The 17,082-nt window shown below is 36.8% G+C and overlaps 1 protein-coding gene across 1 annotated transcript in view; it reads right to left on the bottom strand.

Moving 5' to 3' along the window:
- LOC150106305 (rho-related BTB domain-containing protein 2-like) overlaps positions 1-17,082 on the bottom strand; it is a 363,993-nt gene that overhangs the window by 108,297 nt on the left and 238,614 nt on the right. The window contains 1 exon segment of the mRNA XM_090392338.1: positions 1,693-1,811. Within this exon segment, the coding sequence (XP_090248464.1) occupies positions 1,693-1,811 (119 nt within the window).

The following is a 17,082-nucleotide window of genomic DNA, read 5'->3' as shown; positions in this document are numbered from 1 at the left end:
TGTGCAGAAGGTATTATGAATTCTGTGGAATATTCCTTCAAAACATGTGGTGATATAATTTCAAATCCTATAGCCTTATTAACTTCAAGCTTATTTAATTCCTCATATACCCTCTGTTTATTCACCATCAGTCACTACTCTATCATATACTATATACTCCAGCTTCTTATGATTCTGCCCTCACAAGGATGAAATACCCTGACCAACTGCTCACTGAATACATCAACCACATCCCCTGTATCAGTTACCAATCTATCAACGTCATCAACTAATATCATCCTCCCATAGTCATTCTATCTTCTATTTGCCACATATCAATATCCTTATAATCAAACTTTGAAATAATGAGTTTACAGCAGTGATTGGCAACTTTTTTTTTGGCTGAAGAACCATTTTGGTGAAAATGAAATTCAATTGAATATTTTGAGAGCAGCATCTGAAAAAAAAAAAAAGAAAAAAAAAAAAGGCTGTAATAATAGAAATAAAAGCGTGACATTTCTGATTTAAATTGAAATAAAGTTTTTTTAAATAAAAAATAAAACAGAAATAGTATCCCCTAGTTCTTTTCATTTAAAAAAAAAAGATGAACTAATCAGCGAAAGAGCAGCAAAAATTTCTCAAAGAGCCAAATGCAGTCATTAGATGGAGGCTGCTCACCTCTAGTTACAGGGTTCAATTCTGGCCTTTCAACTGCTCTCTTCCTTTTATGTAATTAACAAACAATCAGTTTAACAAATCACACAATACATGAAAATAAGCAGAGAATGATGTTTGAAGTTGTATAAGTAGATAATTTAAAAGTTCAGACATCATTCTCTGCTTATTTTCATGTTCTGATAATCCTGTAAACTTGAGTACTAGTAACTAATCCCATCTTATTTCTTTCAAAATCAAACGTTTCCCCCATTCTTACTTTGCATAATACCAAAATCTCTAAAATTACGCTGAGATTTCTCCACTTACTTCTAGTCTTTCTTATCAGAAATATATTACAAGTAGAACTTTTTCAAAATTCAACAAGTTACTTTTCTTTTTGCCTTTATTCCAAGTGTTACTTCACCAATGAACAACTATCAACTGTATACAATCACATAACCATCTAATCAGTGACTGTTTCTCCCATTTCAGGTCAAGAACTTTCCAAAAATGTTTCACTCAGCACAGAAGATGAGACTGATTAACAACAGTTTCTCCAATTCACTCCATGTTTTCATACAACTATTCAGTTTCTGTAGTCATCGTCAGGATGCATCATTTTTCCCTTGGCTGGAAAGACTTGGACATATTCCATCTAAGGTGTGCAGAACTTTATATGGACTGTGAAGATAAAGTAGACAGTTTCATAAGGAGGTGGGAAGATCTTTCCTCCTGAAGACTCAGGTTTTCTATTCCATAAACCAGGTGAACTTAGCTGAAAACATGCAATTAACAGAAATATATTCTGGCATACTTACCTCAGTCATATTTCCAATCGATCCAATCCACTCAAGTTTGGGCTACATGCAATTTTTTACAGACATTTCCATTACTGATGCCAATCAAAATTAGCATTAGTACCATGGAAATTTCTGTAAAAAATGTACGTCATCAGTAATGACAATTTTAATTAATGCAAATTGTATCATTCAAATTTGGCATTATATCTGTATTGGAAATTTGTACATACAGATATTTCATTTAATCAAGACTTACCACTGTTGCACAACTTTCAACAAAATCTCCACGAAACATTGCTGCCATCATTTCAGATCGTGCCATAAGAAGAGGCCTATAGGCAGATACTGTCCCATTATCCAGCTGGAATGTTACATCTATTAAAAAAAATCTAACTAAATAGTATAAAATGCACATTTCATATTAAAATGCCTGCTAATCAAAATATCACAGGTGATTTAATTTTTTTTTTTTTTTTAAATGTAACTTCCACCCATGAAAGGTTGTAAACCTACAGTACATTAGCAGCATGGGTGGGCTAAGCATTTCATTGTTAGTTTTATTCTTTTTTATTATCGTTTATTCATTTTTGCTGGCCTGGAAACCCTGCACTAGAGACCAAAGATGGAAATTTTTTAAGCCAATTCAGACCTACAATAAGGGAAGTGGTGGTGGTCTCACAGAGGGTGATGAAACTCATCTCTCACCTAAATACAATCACAAGCATCCATGCCAACAGTGGGATTTGAACCCACAAATATTACACATTTTCTAGTGCTTGGTATTCTAGAAATTCCATATAGAAATTAGACAGGGATGCAGTCCAATCTAGCAGCTTGTATAATTTTCTTTTCCATGAAAAATGACCTAAGTTTATGATGAATTTGAATAATAGGGAGGGGGGGGAGGATAAATTGTGGTTTAATAGGTTTCAGTCAGTGGTACATTAGTAGCACAAATGTTTGTATTTTGTCGGAATACTAGCCACATTAAAATGAATGTTATTGAAATTGGCATCAGCTATGAAGCAATCTCCAATCTCAACAAATATGGTTGCATCAATTTGTCAAAGATCTGGAAAATCGTCATTCTGAGACATGATAACCTGACTTCTCCAAATTAACATGTAAGGACATTAGTTCACTTTCAGTTACAATTTGAATTCTTTTCCATATTTATTTAGTTAATGCTGCATGCTTGTCACAGTTGTTATAATTGTGCTATGGAGATGCTGGGTATAAAACCAGTGAAATAATCAACAGCATCTAAGCCTTTCTGGGCATGATATACCTAATAATTAAACTCTTTTTCTCTTTTACAGACTCCCTCCAGTCACATTCTAAGTGGGCACCATGTCTCTGCATTGTGCTTTTTTTTTTATAGGTACTTTCATAAGCATTGCTCCACGTTCCTCTAATCTTGTAAAGATGAGTGACCAAGCTCATGATAGGTGTGTGGAATGTTCCCTATGAAGATAGACTGAGGATGTGTGTGTGTGGGTTGCAGAGTTTTGCTGACAAGCAAAGGACAGGGAATATGATAGAAAGTTATAAGTTACTAAAGCATAAGATTGATATAAAAGAAAATTTTCAATAGATGGGGAATAGGAGGAAAACAAGGAGTTACAGTTGGAAGTTGTCCAAGTGTGTGTGGTTAGTAAGGGTATGCAGACTGGGCCTAGTGAGATGGATTGCCAGAGGTGGTTGAGAGCGCCCAAACAGTGAATAGCTTTAAAGAGATGTATAATAGGTATTGTGTTAATAGATAGTATACGTCTCCCATGATGAGTTTTTTGATTCCATGAAGTACCCATATAAATAATAACAATAAAACTAGAGCAGCTCCTACTCAACATCCATGTGCAGTCTAACTCCAAACATACTGAACCAACTTCTGATCTTCTTCTTCCTTTATTCCATCTACCTCTATTCTTTGCAAATGCCTTCCTCATGCTGTTTCCCCAATGAGTATAAAAAACTTTTTAAGTATGAGGGTGATCTAAAAAGTTCTCGGCCTAACAATGAAAAAACAAATTTATAATTTCAAAATTATTTTTATTTTTCAAAACAATCTCCCTTAAGACTAATACATTTATTCCAGCACCATTATCCCGTCACTGTAGTGGTTCTCAGTAAGATCTGCAAAATACCCCTCTACAGCTGTAATCACCCTCTTGATTCAAAGAAAAACACTGACCAGCAAGGAAGAGTTTTAGTTTTGGGAGAGACAGAAGTCAGAAGGAGCCAAATCTGGGGAAAAGGGTGGATCTTCCAACAATTCATAGTGGAGATCTCTTAATTTTCCCATTGCCAAAACACCTTTGATTGTTAATGATTTTTTTTCTTCTGCAAACCGGGTCTTTTCACACAAATTTTTTCATCTAGTCTGGTTAAAAGATCGGAATAATATTCCCCGGTTATTGTTTTACCCTTTTCAAGATAATTAATAAACAAAATGCCTTCAGCATCCCAAAACACCGATGCCATGACCTTTCCTGCTGATGGAACTGAATTTGTCTTCTTTGGCACTGAACAACCAGCTTTTGTTCCCTTTTTGACTGCTGTTTGGATTCTGGTGTGTAATGATGAATCCAAGTCTCATCCATAGTAATAAATTGATGCACAAAATCAGTTTTATTCTTGTTAAAATGCTCCAAGCACTGTTCAGAGATTTTCATGCGAGTGCGTTTTTGATCTGCTGTGAGCAAGCGCGGCACCCATCTTGCGCAAAGCTTTTTCATTTGCAATTCTTCATGCAAAATATATCCTACACGTTCTTTTGAAATGCCTATAGTCTCAGCAACTTCACGCACTTTGACTCACCGGTAATCCAATACCACATCGTCCACTTGATCAGTGATTTCTGGTGTTGTTACACTTTTTGGACGTCCTTCACGTGGATCATCTTCAAGGCTGGTATGGTCACGTTTAAACTCGGCAGCCCATTTCTTAATTGTTGAAAACGAAGGAGAAGAGTGCCCATAAACTTTTATGAACTTCAAATTAATTTCTTTTGGCATTAAACCTTCTTTTACAAAGAATTTTATAACCGCACAATACTCAATTTTATCCATTTCAAGAGATACAGACAACACTTTTGCTTCAGACAGCTGTATAAAACAAACTACTCGATAGAATGACTTGCAATTTCACACTGATGCTTATGACTGATGTACCAACTTAGAAAAAAAAGAAATCTTGCTGATAGCATTGCCATCTATGGTCGAGGCTGAGAACTTTACCGACCACCCTTGTAACTTGTTAATAGAGCCCTACTTTCTCCTTAACTACTTGTCCACACATAGCAATGTTGCTATGTGTGGACAAGTCAAATGATGTTCTATTGATCTTTTTTTTCTTACCATGACTTACCATGCACTGAACAAAAGTCTTTTTGTGGCATTTGTTTAGCTACTTTTAAATGTAGATCTCTGTCTTAGTGTGCTCTCTCACAGTACGAGCTGAATTACTTGTCGGAAATTTTTGATGCTGCTGCTTCTTTTCCAGGTCTCAAGTTTTTGAGGAAAATAGGCAATTTTCATTTGTCTCTTCCTGTAACAACTTCATACCTCTTTCACAGACTTCAACATTTTCTTCAGATTTTGCCACTGTCTTAAAAGTCACCAGAAAAAGGTAAGACTGGTCGTTGGGTCAGAAGCCATGGTCAGTTCTCTGAATTCAATTTAACATCATATAATTGCCAACCTAGATGGCAAAGTGGTTAGGGTACTCACTCTCCAACCAACAAGCTGCAGGCATAACAAACACCCATGCTGACAGTGGAGCTGTCAGCATGGGTGTTTGTTATTTTCTTGGGGAGATGAATTTCATTCCTGGTGTGAGACCACTGCATCGCTTACTGGAGGTCTGAAGTGACTTGAAAAAAGCTCCATGTTTGGTCTCTACAGTAGAGTTTCTAGACCATATAAAAATAAGCAAAAAATACAAATAATATAATGGTACAAATGTACTATCGGTTTATGAAAACCTTTCCTAGATGAAAGCCACATTAAAAAGAAAAATAAATAAAAAATTAAATTTTTCATTTATTATTTTCATTTTTCATTATATCAATTTATGATTGATAATAAATTTTTTTGTACATGTCTGGCACAAAACTTCACCAAGCTAGGTACTATCACCATATTATGTGAGGCTTCTAGGTCATATACTGTTTCAAGTAAATCATCTAAATGGAATAATAAGGAGCAGTTGCAAAGTGCTAGGAAACATATGATAACCGTTTTACTGAATAGCTGGATGTCATTTGAAGGTACTAGGTTTTTTTTGTTTTTTTTTTTAAATAATAATAATAACAGAAATACCAAAAATAAAAGACATCTCTTGAAACTGTATTTTTTGACTTTCAGTGTTCTAGGGTTAATTGATAATGGAATGTAACATTTTAATTTAATTAATCAAGAGATTTTTTTTCTTCGTTAAATAGAGAAACACGGTGTCTTTATCATTTTGCATGATAAATGTAAACTTTGAAATAACAAACTTGGAAAAACACAGTTTTCAACACATTCTCATAATGCCCAGGGTTAATTTTTATCATAAGATGCTTCTACATGGCACTATAAACACCAACTTTTCTCAGGTGTCTTTCTTCATAAGGATTACAATAGATTTAGAATTCCATACAATCTTCTCTGACAATGCAGTTTTCAGCAGTCACTAGGAATATGACAAGGATCTGTACTTAAGTTTTGTAGATCTGGAAAAAGTATATGAAAGGGTGTCCAGAGAAAAGCGTTTATAAATAATACAATCATATGTGGAAAGGAAACATTATACAGATCAATATATTGTCTATATTTATGTTGTCAGTCACAGCAATTAGAATTGAAAGAAATACATGTTGAAAGTTTTTCCACTTGGTTATACTACAAATTAAAGATGCCAAGAAATTATATTCTTGGTTTAATCCTTTATCCAAGTGTAAGCAAACAAAGTTTGTATGTAAAGTAACTTCACGACTGGGCATCTCGTATATAGAAGCTAATGACTTCACATCACTTGCCTTAGTATCCCATAATACAAAGCACATATCTTTACGGACATGTATAATGCTATGCATTATGGGAAGGTCACTACCCAGACTGATTTGACCTTTATTGAGGTCTCATCAGTGGGAGACAGACCCAGAAGTGATACCAAGGTTGAAGTAAGGAAGAAGTCATATTTCCATATAAAAGTAGCCAAAAGTTATCATGCCTTATTATTACTAAAATACTCTGGATTAGAGATAGATGCTGAAAGTTTTCCCACTTGGTTATACTATAAATTAAAGATGACAAGAAATTATATTCTTGATTTAATCCTTTATCCAAGTGTAAGCAAAGAAAGTTTGTGTGTAAAGTAACTTCACGACTGGGCATCTCATATATAGAGGCTTCACATCATTTGCCTTACTATCCTATAACGCAAAACTCTTGGATATAAATGACCTCCTCTCACAAACTTTCAATCCTATCCACAGCTTTGCCAATGATAGTACACTCCATTCCTCCTTTTCATTTTATAAACCTGTGCTCAAGTATTAGAATCCTCAAGATCCACCACAAACAATGACCTGAACTCTGATCCCCTAGCTATATACCAATTAAGCAAGGACAACCTTGTACTCTTCAATGTTATCAAAACTTAGTCCTGAATGATCTCTTTAAAGAAAGAGTTCACAGCCTCCTCCCTTACCTTCAATAATAATCAGATATCTAAACATGATCAAATTTCCATTCTTGGAATGACCTATACCTACGACCTTTCCTGGCACAAACACATATCAACTATAGCTTCTGCAGCTGCCAAGAAACTTGGTGTACTTTTTTTGCACAAGATTATGGGAAGGTTATAATACAAGGAAGACACTACTTCACACCTTCATGGCTGCTAAACTCTATACAAATCCCAAATCTGCCCAACAATGGAATAATGCTTTCATATTTGGGATGGTGCATCAATGTCCTCTCTAAGACTGCCCGATTCTATCCAGAAGAGGGTAATCCATTTAAATAATGATCCCTATCTTACAAATGTTCAGATGAACTATTATATTGTATACAAATGTCAAGAAGTATCAGAAATTAGATGAATGAAACTATTGTATTGATAAAGTTCAATTGCCCAACTATCGCTGGAATAAATAAGTTGTGTTTAGATAAGGCCAATATTCAATTTTTGCTTGTGCTTGTCTACAGTGCTCATCTGAATTGGCCACTATTATAGCTACACTTTCATCCAAAATTATTAGAACAAGAGCTACTGCTAACCACCACTCTTTGACAGTCCATCTTGAAACACACTGAACCAATTTCACTGCCTCTTTTTTCATTCCATCAACTTCTGTTCTTTGGAACAGCTTCCCCCACTCAACCTTTCTCAAAGAATACAATCTCCAGCCACTCAATCAAAATGTGAACAGATTCTTTCTTTCTTTTTATCCTCTTGCCCCCAACACACACAGAACTAATTTGCTATATGTCTTATGACTTTTTTTGTGTGTGGGTCAGAAATTAAAAAAAAAAGGATATAAACAAGTAAGAAGGAATGCAGATGAATAAGGTAGAAGAGATTAAAGGAGTGCTTATGAGTGGAGGTGGTGAGTAGTATACGTGAAATGAATGCAAAATAGACAGAGAAATGTGTGTGTGGGGGGGGGGGACGGGTAGACATCATGACAAGGGCAAATGCTGGAAGCAGAAACAGACAAGAGAAAGGAATGGGATGTTTCAGGATGTGGGGGAAGCATTTGGGTATGGTGTAGGTTGTGGGAGGAGTATGAGAGAGAGGAAAAGCCAGAGGAAGGTGTGAAGGGGTCACATGCAAGAAGTGGTATTGATGACTACCTGTTATAGACTCAGAAATGAACTATTATGTTTGTATACAAATGACAGTAGTATCAGAAATTAGATAAATAAAACTGTTGAATTGATCAAATTCAATTACTTAAATATTGCTGGAATAAATGAGACGTAGTTAGATGAGGAAAACATCCTGACAGTAACAGAGATGGGGGAGGTATGATAAATTTCGTGAAGACAAAAAAAGGCAAAAAGGGAGATGGAATGCTGCTGATGATAGAAAACAAGTTGTGCCCATGCAAGTGGGAAACAGTGGATATAATGAAGATGCATAGAATGAAATATTTAGTTGGATGTGTGGTATAGACATGGTAACATAGAGGGCAGTGATAATGAACCCTATAAGCTAATTAAACAAGTAAATGAGAAAGGGTTATCATTATGAGTGATTTTAATTATTGTAATATAGACTGGGATGAAGAGATAGAATCCAGAGGTAAAGAAAATGAATTTATAGAGTTTTGGGAGGCCAACTACCTCAGACAGTATGTACAGAGAGCACATAAAGATTAAGGGTCTGAAATTTGATCATCTCATCAGAGGATGCTATTATAAATGAGATGCCAAATCTCTCTCGGGTTGATGATAGTGATCGCAAAGTGATTATCTAGGTAGTGACCAGTTATATTAGGATTTCTGGGAGGAAAGGATATATGATATATGTGCAACTAAAAGCCAGTGATTATGAAAAGCTCAGGAGTCACCTTGCATCTGTATCATGGAATGAGGAGCTGGGTGGAAAGGATATCAATGCTGCTTGATGCAATTCAAGAGCTATCTAGCAGAAGCAATATATAAATATATCCCAAAGGTCAGCAGGTTAAATAAAATGGGTGTTAAATAGATGAATGAAGAGGTTAATTATGCATGCAATCTGGAATAAGAAGGCATTACAGAGCCAATATAAGATGAGTTGTAATAATCAGTTACATGAGGAGTACAGAGAACAGCCAAGGAGGGTGATTCACTTGGTAAGGACTGCAAAAGTACAGTACAGGTAATCCTCATATGACGCGGATGTTAGGTTCCACAGAAATGCCGTGTTATATAAATCGCGTTATGCGAGACTCAGATCACATAAAAAAAGTACGGTTAGGTTCCGAAATCTTTTTTTTTTTAAATTATATAAACAATGACATATCCAACAAAAAAATATTTTTATTTAATTCAGGTAATTCATGTAAGTTAACAAAACATGTAAACTACGAAACAAATACATAGTATAAGCTTATAAAAATACAAATTGTACGTAAACCTCATTGCACATAATGCATATATGTTTCAAGCAAAATAAAATAAAGTGCATATTTTAAATGTCATCACTGTCTTCAAAAATAACATTTCGTAGACGGTCTTTATTTACTAGTGGCCGGACGTCATCATCACTTGAATCTCTTGTATATGACTTGTATAATTCTCATTGCATACTTCGGCAAGTTTAGTTATCAAAAAGTCAGTAATAAAACTTTGCTTACCACTATGCTGCAATTTTTTATTAAGTTCATAATATAGAGCTAAACAAATATCCAATTGTCTCATGAATTTTCCAGAGCGTTCCATTGAGGGATCATTAACCGTAAAATAACTTCCTAACTTTCTTGCTGTGTCCAATCCTTCTGCTAATTTCTTTAAATTGAATTCTTTAATGGATTCATCACAATCAGAATCTTCGGCAGAACTTTCCCACCATTTGGTTCTATTAATTGTACCAGTTTCTCCTCATTTAAATCTATTTCCCCATCAATTAATTCACTAATTTTGTTTTCAACCATACAGCAAAAGCCCTCTTTTGTGATATGGTTGAAATTGGCCATTACTATAAAGATAAATTTTTTACATAAAAAAGCATTACATATTGTATTTAACTCACCAGAAAATAAAGTGCTCAGCTTGAGATTAACACAGTTGTGATTTTTAATGCACTTTCCTGGCAGAAAACGAAGACAATTTTCAACAATAAACACTTTACACGGTAAACAAATGATGTACATGCGTAATAAAGGGTATTTCTTCTAATATATATAAGTTTGCTACTTATAACTACGTGTGCGATATGGGCAGACGCAAATTTAACGAACAAAAAATTTGATTTTTAAGTCGCGTGGTGAAAAATATATGAAAACATAAAGGGTTACTACAATTTCTAGAATTTGTTATATTGAAACGGCATTGAACAAGGGTTACTACAATTTGTAGACTGCGTTATATCGAAACTGCATTGTATAAGCACCACGTTATACGAGGGTTACCTGTATAAGCAGCACTTAGCTACTGAGGCCAAAAAAAAAAAAAAAAAACTCCAAGGAGTAATTTTAATATATAACCAATAGAAGAAAGAATAAATAAATTTTTTTTCAATAAATATATGGAAAAATTTTTGGGGGATTGCGCAAATTTGAAAAAACTCACAGACAAACTGTGTAGCCTAGAAATATCGAAAAAAATTAAGAAAATGTTAAGTATGCTATGAATGCACAAAATATATATAGATATTAGTCTATTTTATCATTTATTACCATAAAATAGGCACAATCTATTATAAAAAGTTAAAATTTATCAAAACTTACGCACACAAACACTGACAGATTGCACATGGCGGCACTTGCAATTGAGAGAAATGTAAACAAATGTAAAGATACTGTTATTATTGTTATTAATCAAATTAATTAATTAGCATAAAATAAAAATTTTATAACAATTCATTCATTAGTGTATATACTAGACTACTGTGAAGCAAATGTATCAATTGCACTAGGCTACCATAAAGTTATCATACAGTATTGCTGCTTCTTCAGTATCGACGCATGAATCGTTATACCTGTAAATAAATATGAGTTTCTTTTTCACATTATCTTTTGATTTTTGATGTCTAATGTTAGCAATACATATAACATTTACAGTGTTTTTGTATCATATAAGACAATATTGATGTAGGTACTGACAGACAGATAATTCATCTTGTGGTATCGATTCAATCTTATGGTATTGATAGATACAGTACAATACAGGAAATGTATTTTGTATTTTCTATTCCTTATCTTCTTCTTCTTCTTCTTCTGCAGCTTCTCCCACTTAAGTGGGGTCACTGTTTGTTATGAGTCTCCTCCACACCTTCCTGTCTTGGGCTGTCACCACATCCAAGTTCTTCATCTTCAAGTCCTCTTCTACCAGCTCCCTCCATCTCTTCTTTGGCCGCCCACGCTTCTGCCTTCCGTGCACATCCATCTGCATGACCCTTCTTCCCACATATTCGTCCTCCCTCCTCATCACATGACCAAACCATCTCAACCTTGCCTCCTGTATTTTCGCTCCTAAGTTCGTAACTTTCACTGTTCCCCTGACATAGTCATTTCTCAGATGATCCTTTCTGGTCACACCGCACATCCACCTAAGCATTCTCATCTCTGCTACTTCCATCCTGCTGATGTTATTTTTCCTCAGGGCCACAGTTTCTATAGCATATGTCATAGCTGGCCTCACTACTGTCCTATAAATTTTGCCTTTCAGATTGATCGGCACCCTCTTATCACATAACACTCCAGCCATCTCCCTCCAGTTCCTCCAACCTGCTTTTATCCTGCATCCCACTTCCTTCTCACCTCCTCCATCTTCTTCCACTGTCGAACCTAAGTATCTAAAGTCTCTCACCTTCCTGATGACATTTCCTTCCAGCTCCAGGTCTGTCTCCTGGCCACCGCCCACTGCGCAACACATATACTCTGTCTTACTTCTGCTCAGTCTCATACCTCTCTCTTCCAGTACTTTTCTCCATCTTTCCAGTTTAGTTTCCGCTTCTTCTCTTGTATCTACACACAGCAAGATGTCATCTGCATACAACATTGTCCAAGGTGCATCTTCTCTCACCTCCTCTGTTACCACCTCCATCACAATATTAAACAGAAACGGACTTAATGCTGACCCTTGATGCAAGCCAACTGTTACTTGAAAACTTTCTGTCTGTCCCAAACAGGTCCGAACACTTGTCTTCACATTTCTGTACATTTCCTGCACCAACCTGACATATTTCTCTGGCACCTTCTTCTCCCTCAGACACCTCCAGACTTCTTGCCTTGGCACTCTATCGTATGCTTTCTCCAGATCAATAAATACCAGATGTAGCTCCCTTTGTTTCTCTCGATATTTTTCCATCATCTGTCGTAACCCAAAGATAGCATCTGTTGTTGATCTACCAGGCATGAAGCCAAATTGTTCCTTTGCAATCTCCACCTCCTCCCTCAATCTACCATCAAGAACCCTTTCTAGGATCTTCATTGTGTGGGACATCAACTTTATTCCTCTGTAATTTTTACAGTCTTGTGCATCCCCTTTACCCTTGTAGATGGGAACAAGAGGACTCTCCCTCCATTCCTCGGGTATATTTTCCTGTTGGCAAACTTTCATGAACAGGTCCCACAGCAGGTCAATTCCCTCTTCCCCCAGTGCCTTCCATGCCTCCACTGGAATTCTGTCAGGGCCCACCGCTTTTCCATTCCTCATCCTCTTCATGGCCTCCGTCACTTCCATTCTACTGATGTTCTGCACCATCCCCTCAGAAGGCTGCCCATCTCCTCTGTGAGTCCTTGCATTTTCCTCATTCAGAAGTCCCTCAAAGTATATTTTCCATCTGTTTCTTATGTCCACATCCCTCCATAATACTCTTCCTTCAGCATCTTTGATCTGCCTCACATGTAAGATGTCCTTAGCTGCTTTATTTCTACATTTCGCTAGTTGGTAAATTTTTCTCTGTCCTTCCTTTGTTTCTAATTGATCATACAGATCTTGATATGCCATGGCCTTCGCCTGTGCCACAACTCTCTTGGCTTCTTGCTTTCTCTCTTTGTACACCTCTCTGTCCTCTTCCACTCTTGACTCATCCCACTTCTGCTTTGCCTTCCTCTTAGCTGTCACTGCCACTTGTACATCATTATTCCACCACCAACCCTCCTTCTGCTCTCTAATCTTTCCAGATGTCTCACCAAGCACCTCGATTGCACAGCTCAGGATTACTTTTGAATTATGTTTCCACCAATCTTGTACACTTTCCAGTCCATCCGAAATCCTCTCTAACACTCTCTCCCTAAAACGATTCCTCACACTCTCTTCTTTTAAGCGAAACCACTTAATTGTCTTCATCCCATGGCAACCAGAAGTTCTTATCTTCGATCTTAATTTAAAGTCTGCGCACAGCAGTCGGTGTTGTTGTGCTACTTGATCTGTTGGAATTACCTTACAATTTGTCACAACCTTAAGATGTTTTCTTCTAGTCAAAATGTAGTCAATTTGTGAGCTGTTGTTACCACTTCTAAATGTTATCAAATGTTCTTCCCTCTTGAAGAAAAAAGAGTTCACAATTGCCAGATCAAACGCTACTGCAAAGTCCACAACCCTCTCTCCTTCCTGGTTCATCATTCCCACTCCGTGGCCACCATGCACCCTTTCACAGTCTCTATTCTGTCTTCCTATGTGCCCGTTCAAGTCTCCTCCGACAATCACCATCTCATTTTCTTCCAATTCCCTCATTTCTTCATCTAACACGTTCCAGAACTCATCTTTTTCCTCTGCTGTACAACCAACTTGCGGGGCATATACACATAATACGACCACCCGCTCTTCTCCAAGACCCAATTTCATTCGCATGATCCTGTCGTTCCTTCTACCCACGTCCAGTACTTCACCCTTCATTCTGCCACACACCACAATTCCTACACCATTTCTTCCCTCGTTATTCGCTCCAGAGTAGAACAATTTATATCCATCTCCCAGTTCCTTTGCCTTTCCCCCTTTCCACCTTGTCTCCTGCACACATAAAATGTCCAACTTCCTCTTCCTCATCATGTCTGCCACCTCTCTTCCCCTTCCAGTCATGCTTCCAACATTCAGTGTTCCCACTCGCAACATCCTCTCCACCTGCTGGGCTCGCTTCTTTAACCGCACCCGCCCTTGATGCGGTAGCCCTCGTCCACTTCTCACAGCTGTAGGGCGATGTGGCTGCGCGTCGCTTAAGGGGTACGCCCTAGCCCTTATATCATTTTCTCTTAGACTCATAATCATAGTTTGAGTTGGCACTGAAGTTTTACGACCGGATGCCCTTCCTGACATCAACCCTCGCATTTATCCGGGCTTGGGACCGGCACCTATTGAGGCTAGCTTGCCTCTTTCTATTCCTTATGATTTTATTAATAACATTTTCTTTTCTCTAGCTTACTTTATTGTACGAATACAGTATATAATACATATAACATACAAAATATGTGTTAATCAACTGTTTATGTTATCGGTAAAGGTTTCCAGTCAACAGTAGGCTATGTGGATTTTCAACTGCGTGGGGGGTAGGAGGCCAGCACTCCTAAATCCCACCCCCATGTTGTTCAACTGTCAAGTGTACTTAAATAGTCTGATAATAGAATGTATTTTTACAGATTCTTGCAGTTAAACAATTATGGAGCAAATTTAAGGAGAAAGGTGACCTGCAGGCACATGAACAGTATAAGGCACAAGCCAGAAGGGTAACGTGTGACAAGAAAAGCAAAAGCAGATTATGAAAGGAAGTTAGCAACACAGGCTAAAGAGAATCCCAAACAGTTTTTTTCGATACGCTGCAAGTAAATGAAAACGTATATGGCAGAATGATTTTAAGGAATGCCGATGGTAGGGAGGTAACTGAATCAGTCGAAATAGTAGAATTACTACATGAACACTTTGCAAGAGTATATCATCTAGGCCAGCGCTTCCTAAACTGTGGGTCACGGTTTAGGAAGGCTTTGAGGGGGGCCGTGAAATAATGAAAACAAACTGTAAATGTTTTAAGACTAAGTAGATTTTTTTTATCTTAAAAGAAACGTATTTAATTTTTATTATTTATTATTTCTTTTTTGTTATTTTTTATATTTTAATGGAAAAAACAATCACACATTGGTGCGGGTTCACAAATTTTGCTTCCTGCGTATTTCGGCGCTTAATGAATATTAGTAAATTTGTGCTTATTCATATAAGTTTCATTTCAAAGCAGAAATCTAAGAATTGCAGTTTCAAATATTTCACCTGATATTAACTTTTTGTGTAGCAGTATTGAAACACATCCATCACATTAAATTGCTATTAAACTTCTTTTATATTTTTAATTCTTTCTTTTGTGTGCTTGTATCATATGCTTGTACTGCAAATGTACAATAACAATATATCTATCTATAATATATGAAAATATGAGATAATATGGCATGTCAAATGTGTATATAAGATGCTAAAAATGTAATATTTGCATTTGATTTGTGCAATATTCGCTGCGTATGTTTTGTATTGAATATAAATACAATAAATATTATAATAAATATGTCTATATTACGATTTTTTTCGAGGGGGGGGGCCGTGAAATATTTCAATTTTTCCAAAGGGGGCCCTGACATCCAGAAATTTGGGAAGCACTGATTTAGGCAGTGATATTCCAGGAATGAGGGAACCAATGGTGAATGAAATGGAGGCGAATAGCATATTACAGAACCTTAATGTGAATACATCTGTGGGATTGGATGGTATACCAGCTCGAGTCTTACATGAAGCGGCAAAGGAATTGTCAGTACCCTTGACCATATTGTTTAATTTAAGTCTCAGCTTTGGGATAATCCCGAGGGGGTAGAAAAAGGCGAAAATAGTTCCATTGCATAAAGGAGGCTCCAAGACTGCTGTTGCAAATTACTGACCAATCAGCATATCAGGAGTCATTGTCAAGGTATTGGAGAAGTTGGTCAAGAGCAAAATACAGGAATGGATAGATGGAAATGGGATACTGTATGGGGGAAGCATGGTTTTTTTGTGAAGGTAGATCATGTCTAAGTAACTTGTTCATGTTTTATAATACAGTGACAGCTGAGTTGAATAAAGGAAATGGGTTTACATTGATACTGCTGGACTTTGCAAAAGTTTTTGACAGGATACTGCATGGAATTCTAATCAGTAAACTGCAGCACATGGAGATGGATATAGGGTTGGTGAGATGGATAGGAGGGTGGTTGATGGAGAAATATCAGAGAGTAGTTTATTCAAGAGTAGAGTCTAAAAGAAGGCTTGTGACTAGTGGTGTGCTGCACGGTTCTGTTCTTGGACCACTGCTATTTAATTTGTTCATTAATGATATAGGAAAGGATCCGAGAGGAATTGTTCAGTTATTTGTCAATGATGCCAAGTTGGGTAGAGCAATAGCGAATACATGTGATGTCAAAATTTTGCAGGATGATCTGGATAGACTGGTCTAAGGAGAATAGATGTTAGTTTAATGTGGCAAAGTGAAATATTATGCATTTTGGGGTGAAAAGATTATCAGTAGTGTACCCATTGGTGGAACCGTACTCCAGGAAATCGAAGAAGCCAGAAACTTGGGAGTGTTGGTGGATAGGGAGTTGAAGTTTCGGGGCCACATAGCAAAAGTGGCTAAATCAGCTCATCAGATCACTTGATTACCGAAGAATACTTTGACAAGCAGGGACAAGCAAGTTATTGTTCCTCTTTATCAAGCCTTGATAAGATCCCATCTTGACTACTGTGTGCCAGGGTTTCTTGGTAATGGGGAGGAGGTAGAGATGATCCAGAGGCGAGTGACCAAGATGGTAACTGGTCTATGGAATGAACCTTATGCGAACAGGTTGAAGATTTGTGGGTTACAGAAACTGGATAGGCAGAAAAGGAGTGATATGATTGAGACATTCAAGTTACTGAGGGTTTTTTACAAGATTAATTCAGAGGAAATTTTTCAGAACAGGTCTGGTGGTGGGAGAACTACGGACCATCCA

This window comes from Typopeltis vanoorti, chromosome 5, assembly GCF_054136105.1.
Source record: "Typopeltis vanoorti isolate ZY-2024b chromosome 5, IOZ_Tvanoo_1.0, whole genome shotgun sequence".
Lineage (NCBI taxonomy): Eukaryota > Metazoa > Arthropoda > Arachnida > Uropygi > Thelyphonidae > Typopeltis > Typopeltis vanoorti.
The sequence above is the reverse complement of the archived record's forward strand: the minus strand, read 5'-3'. Positions and strand labels throughout refer to the sequence as shown.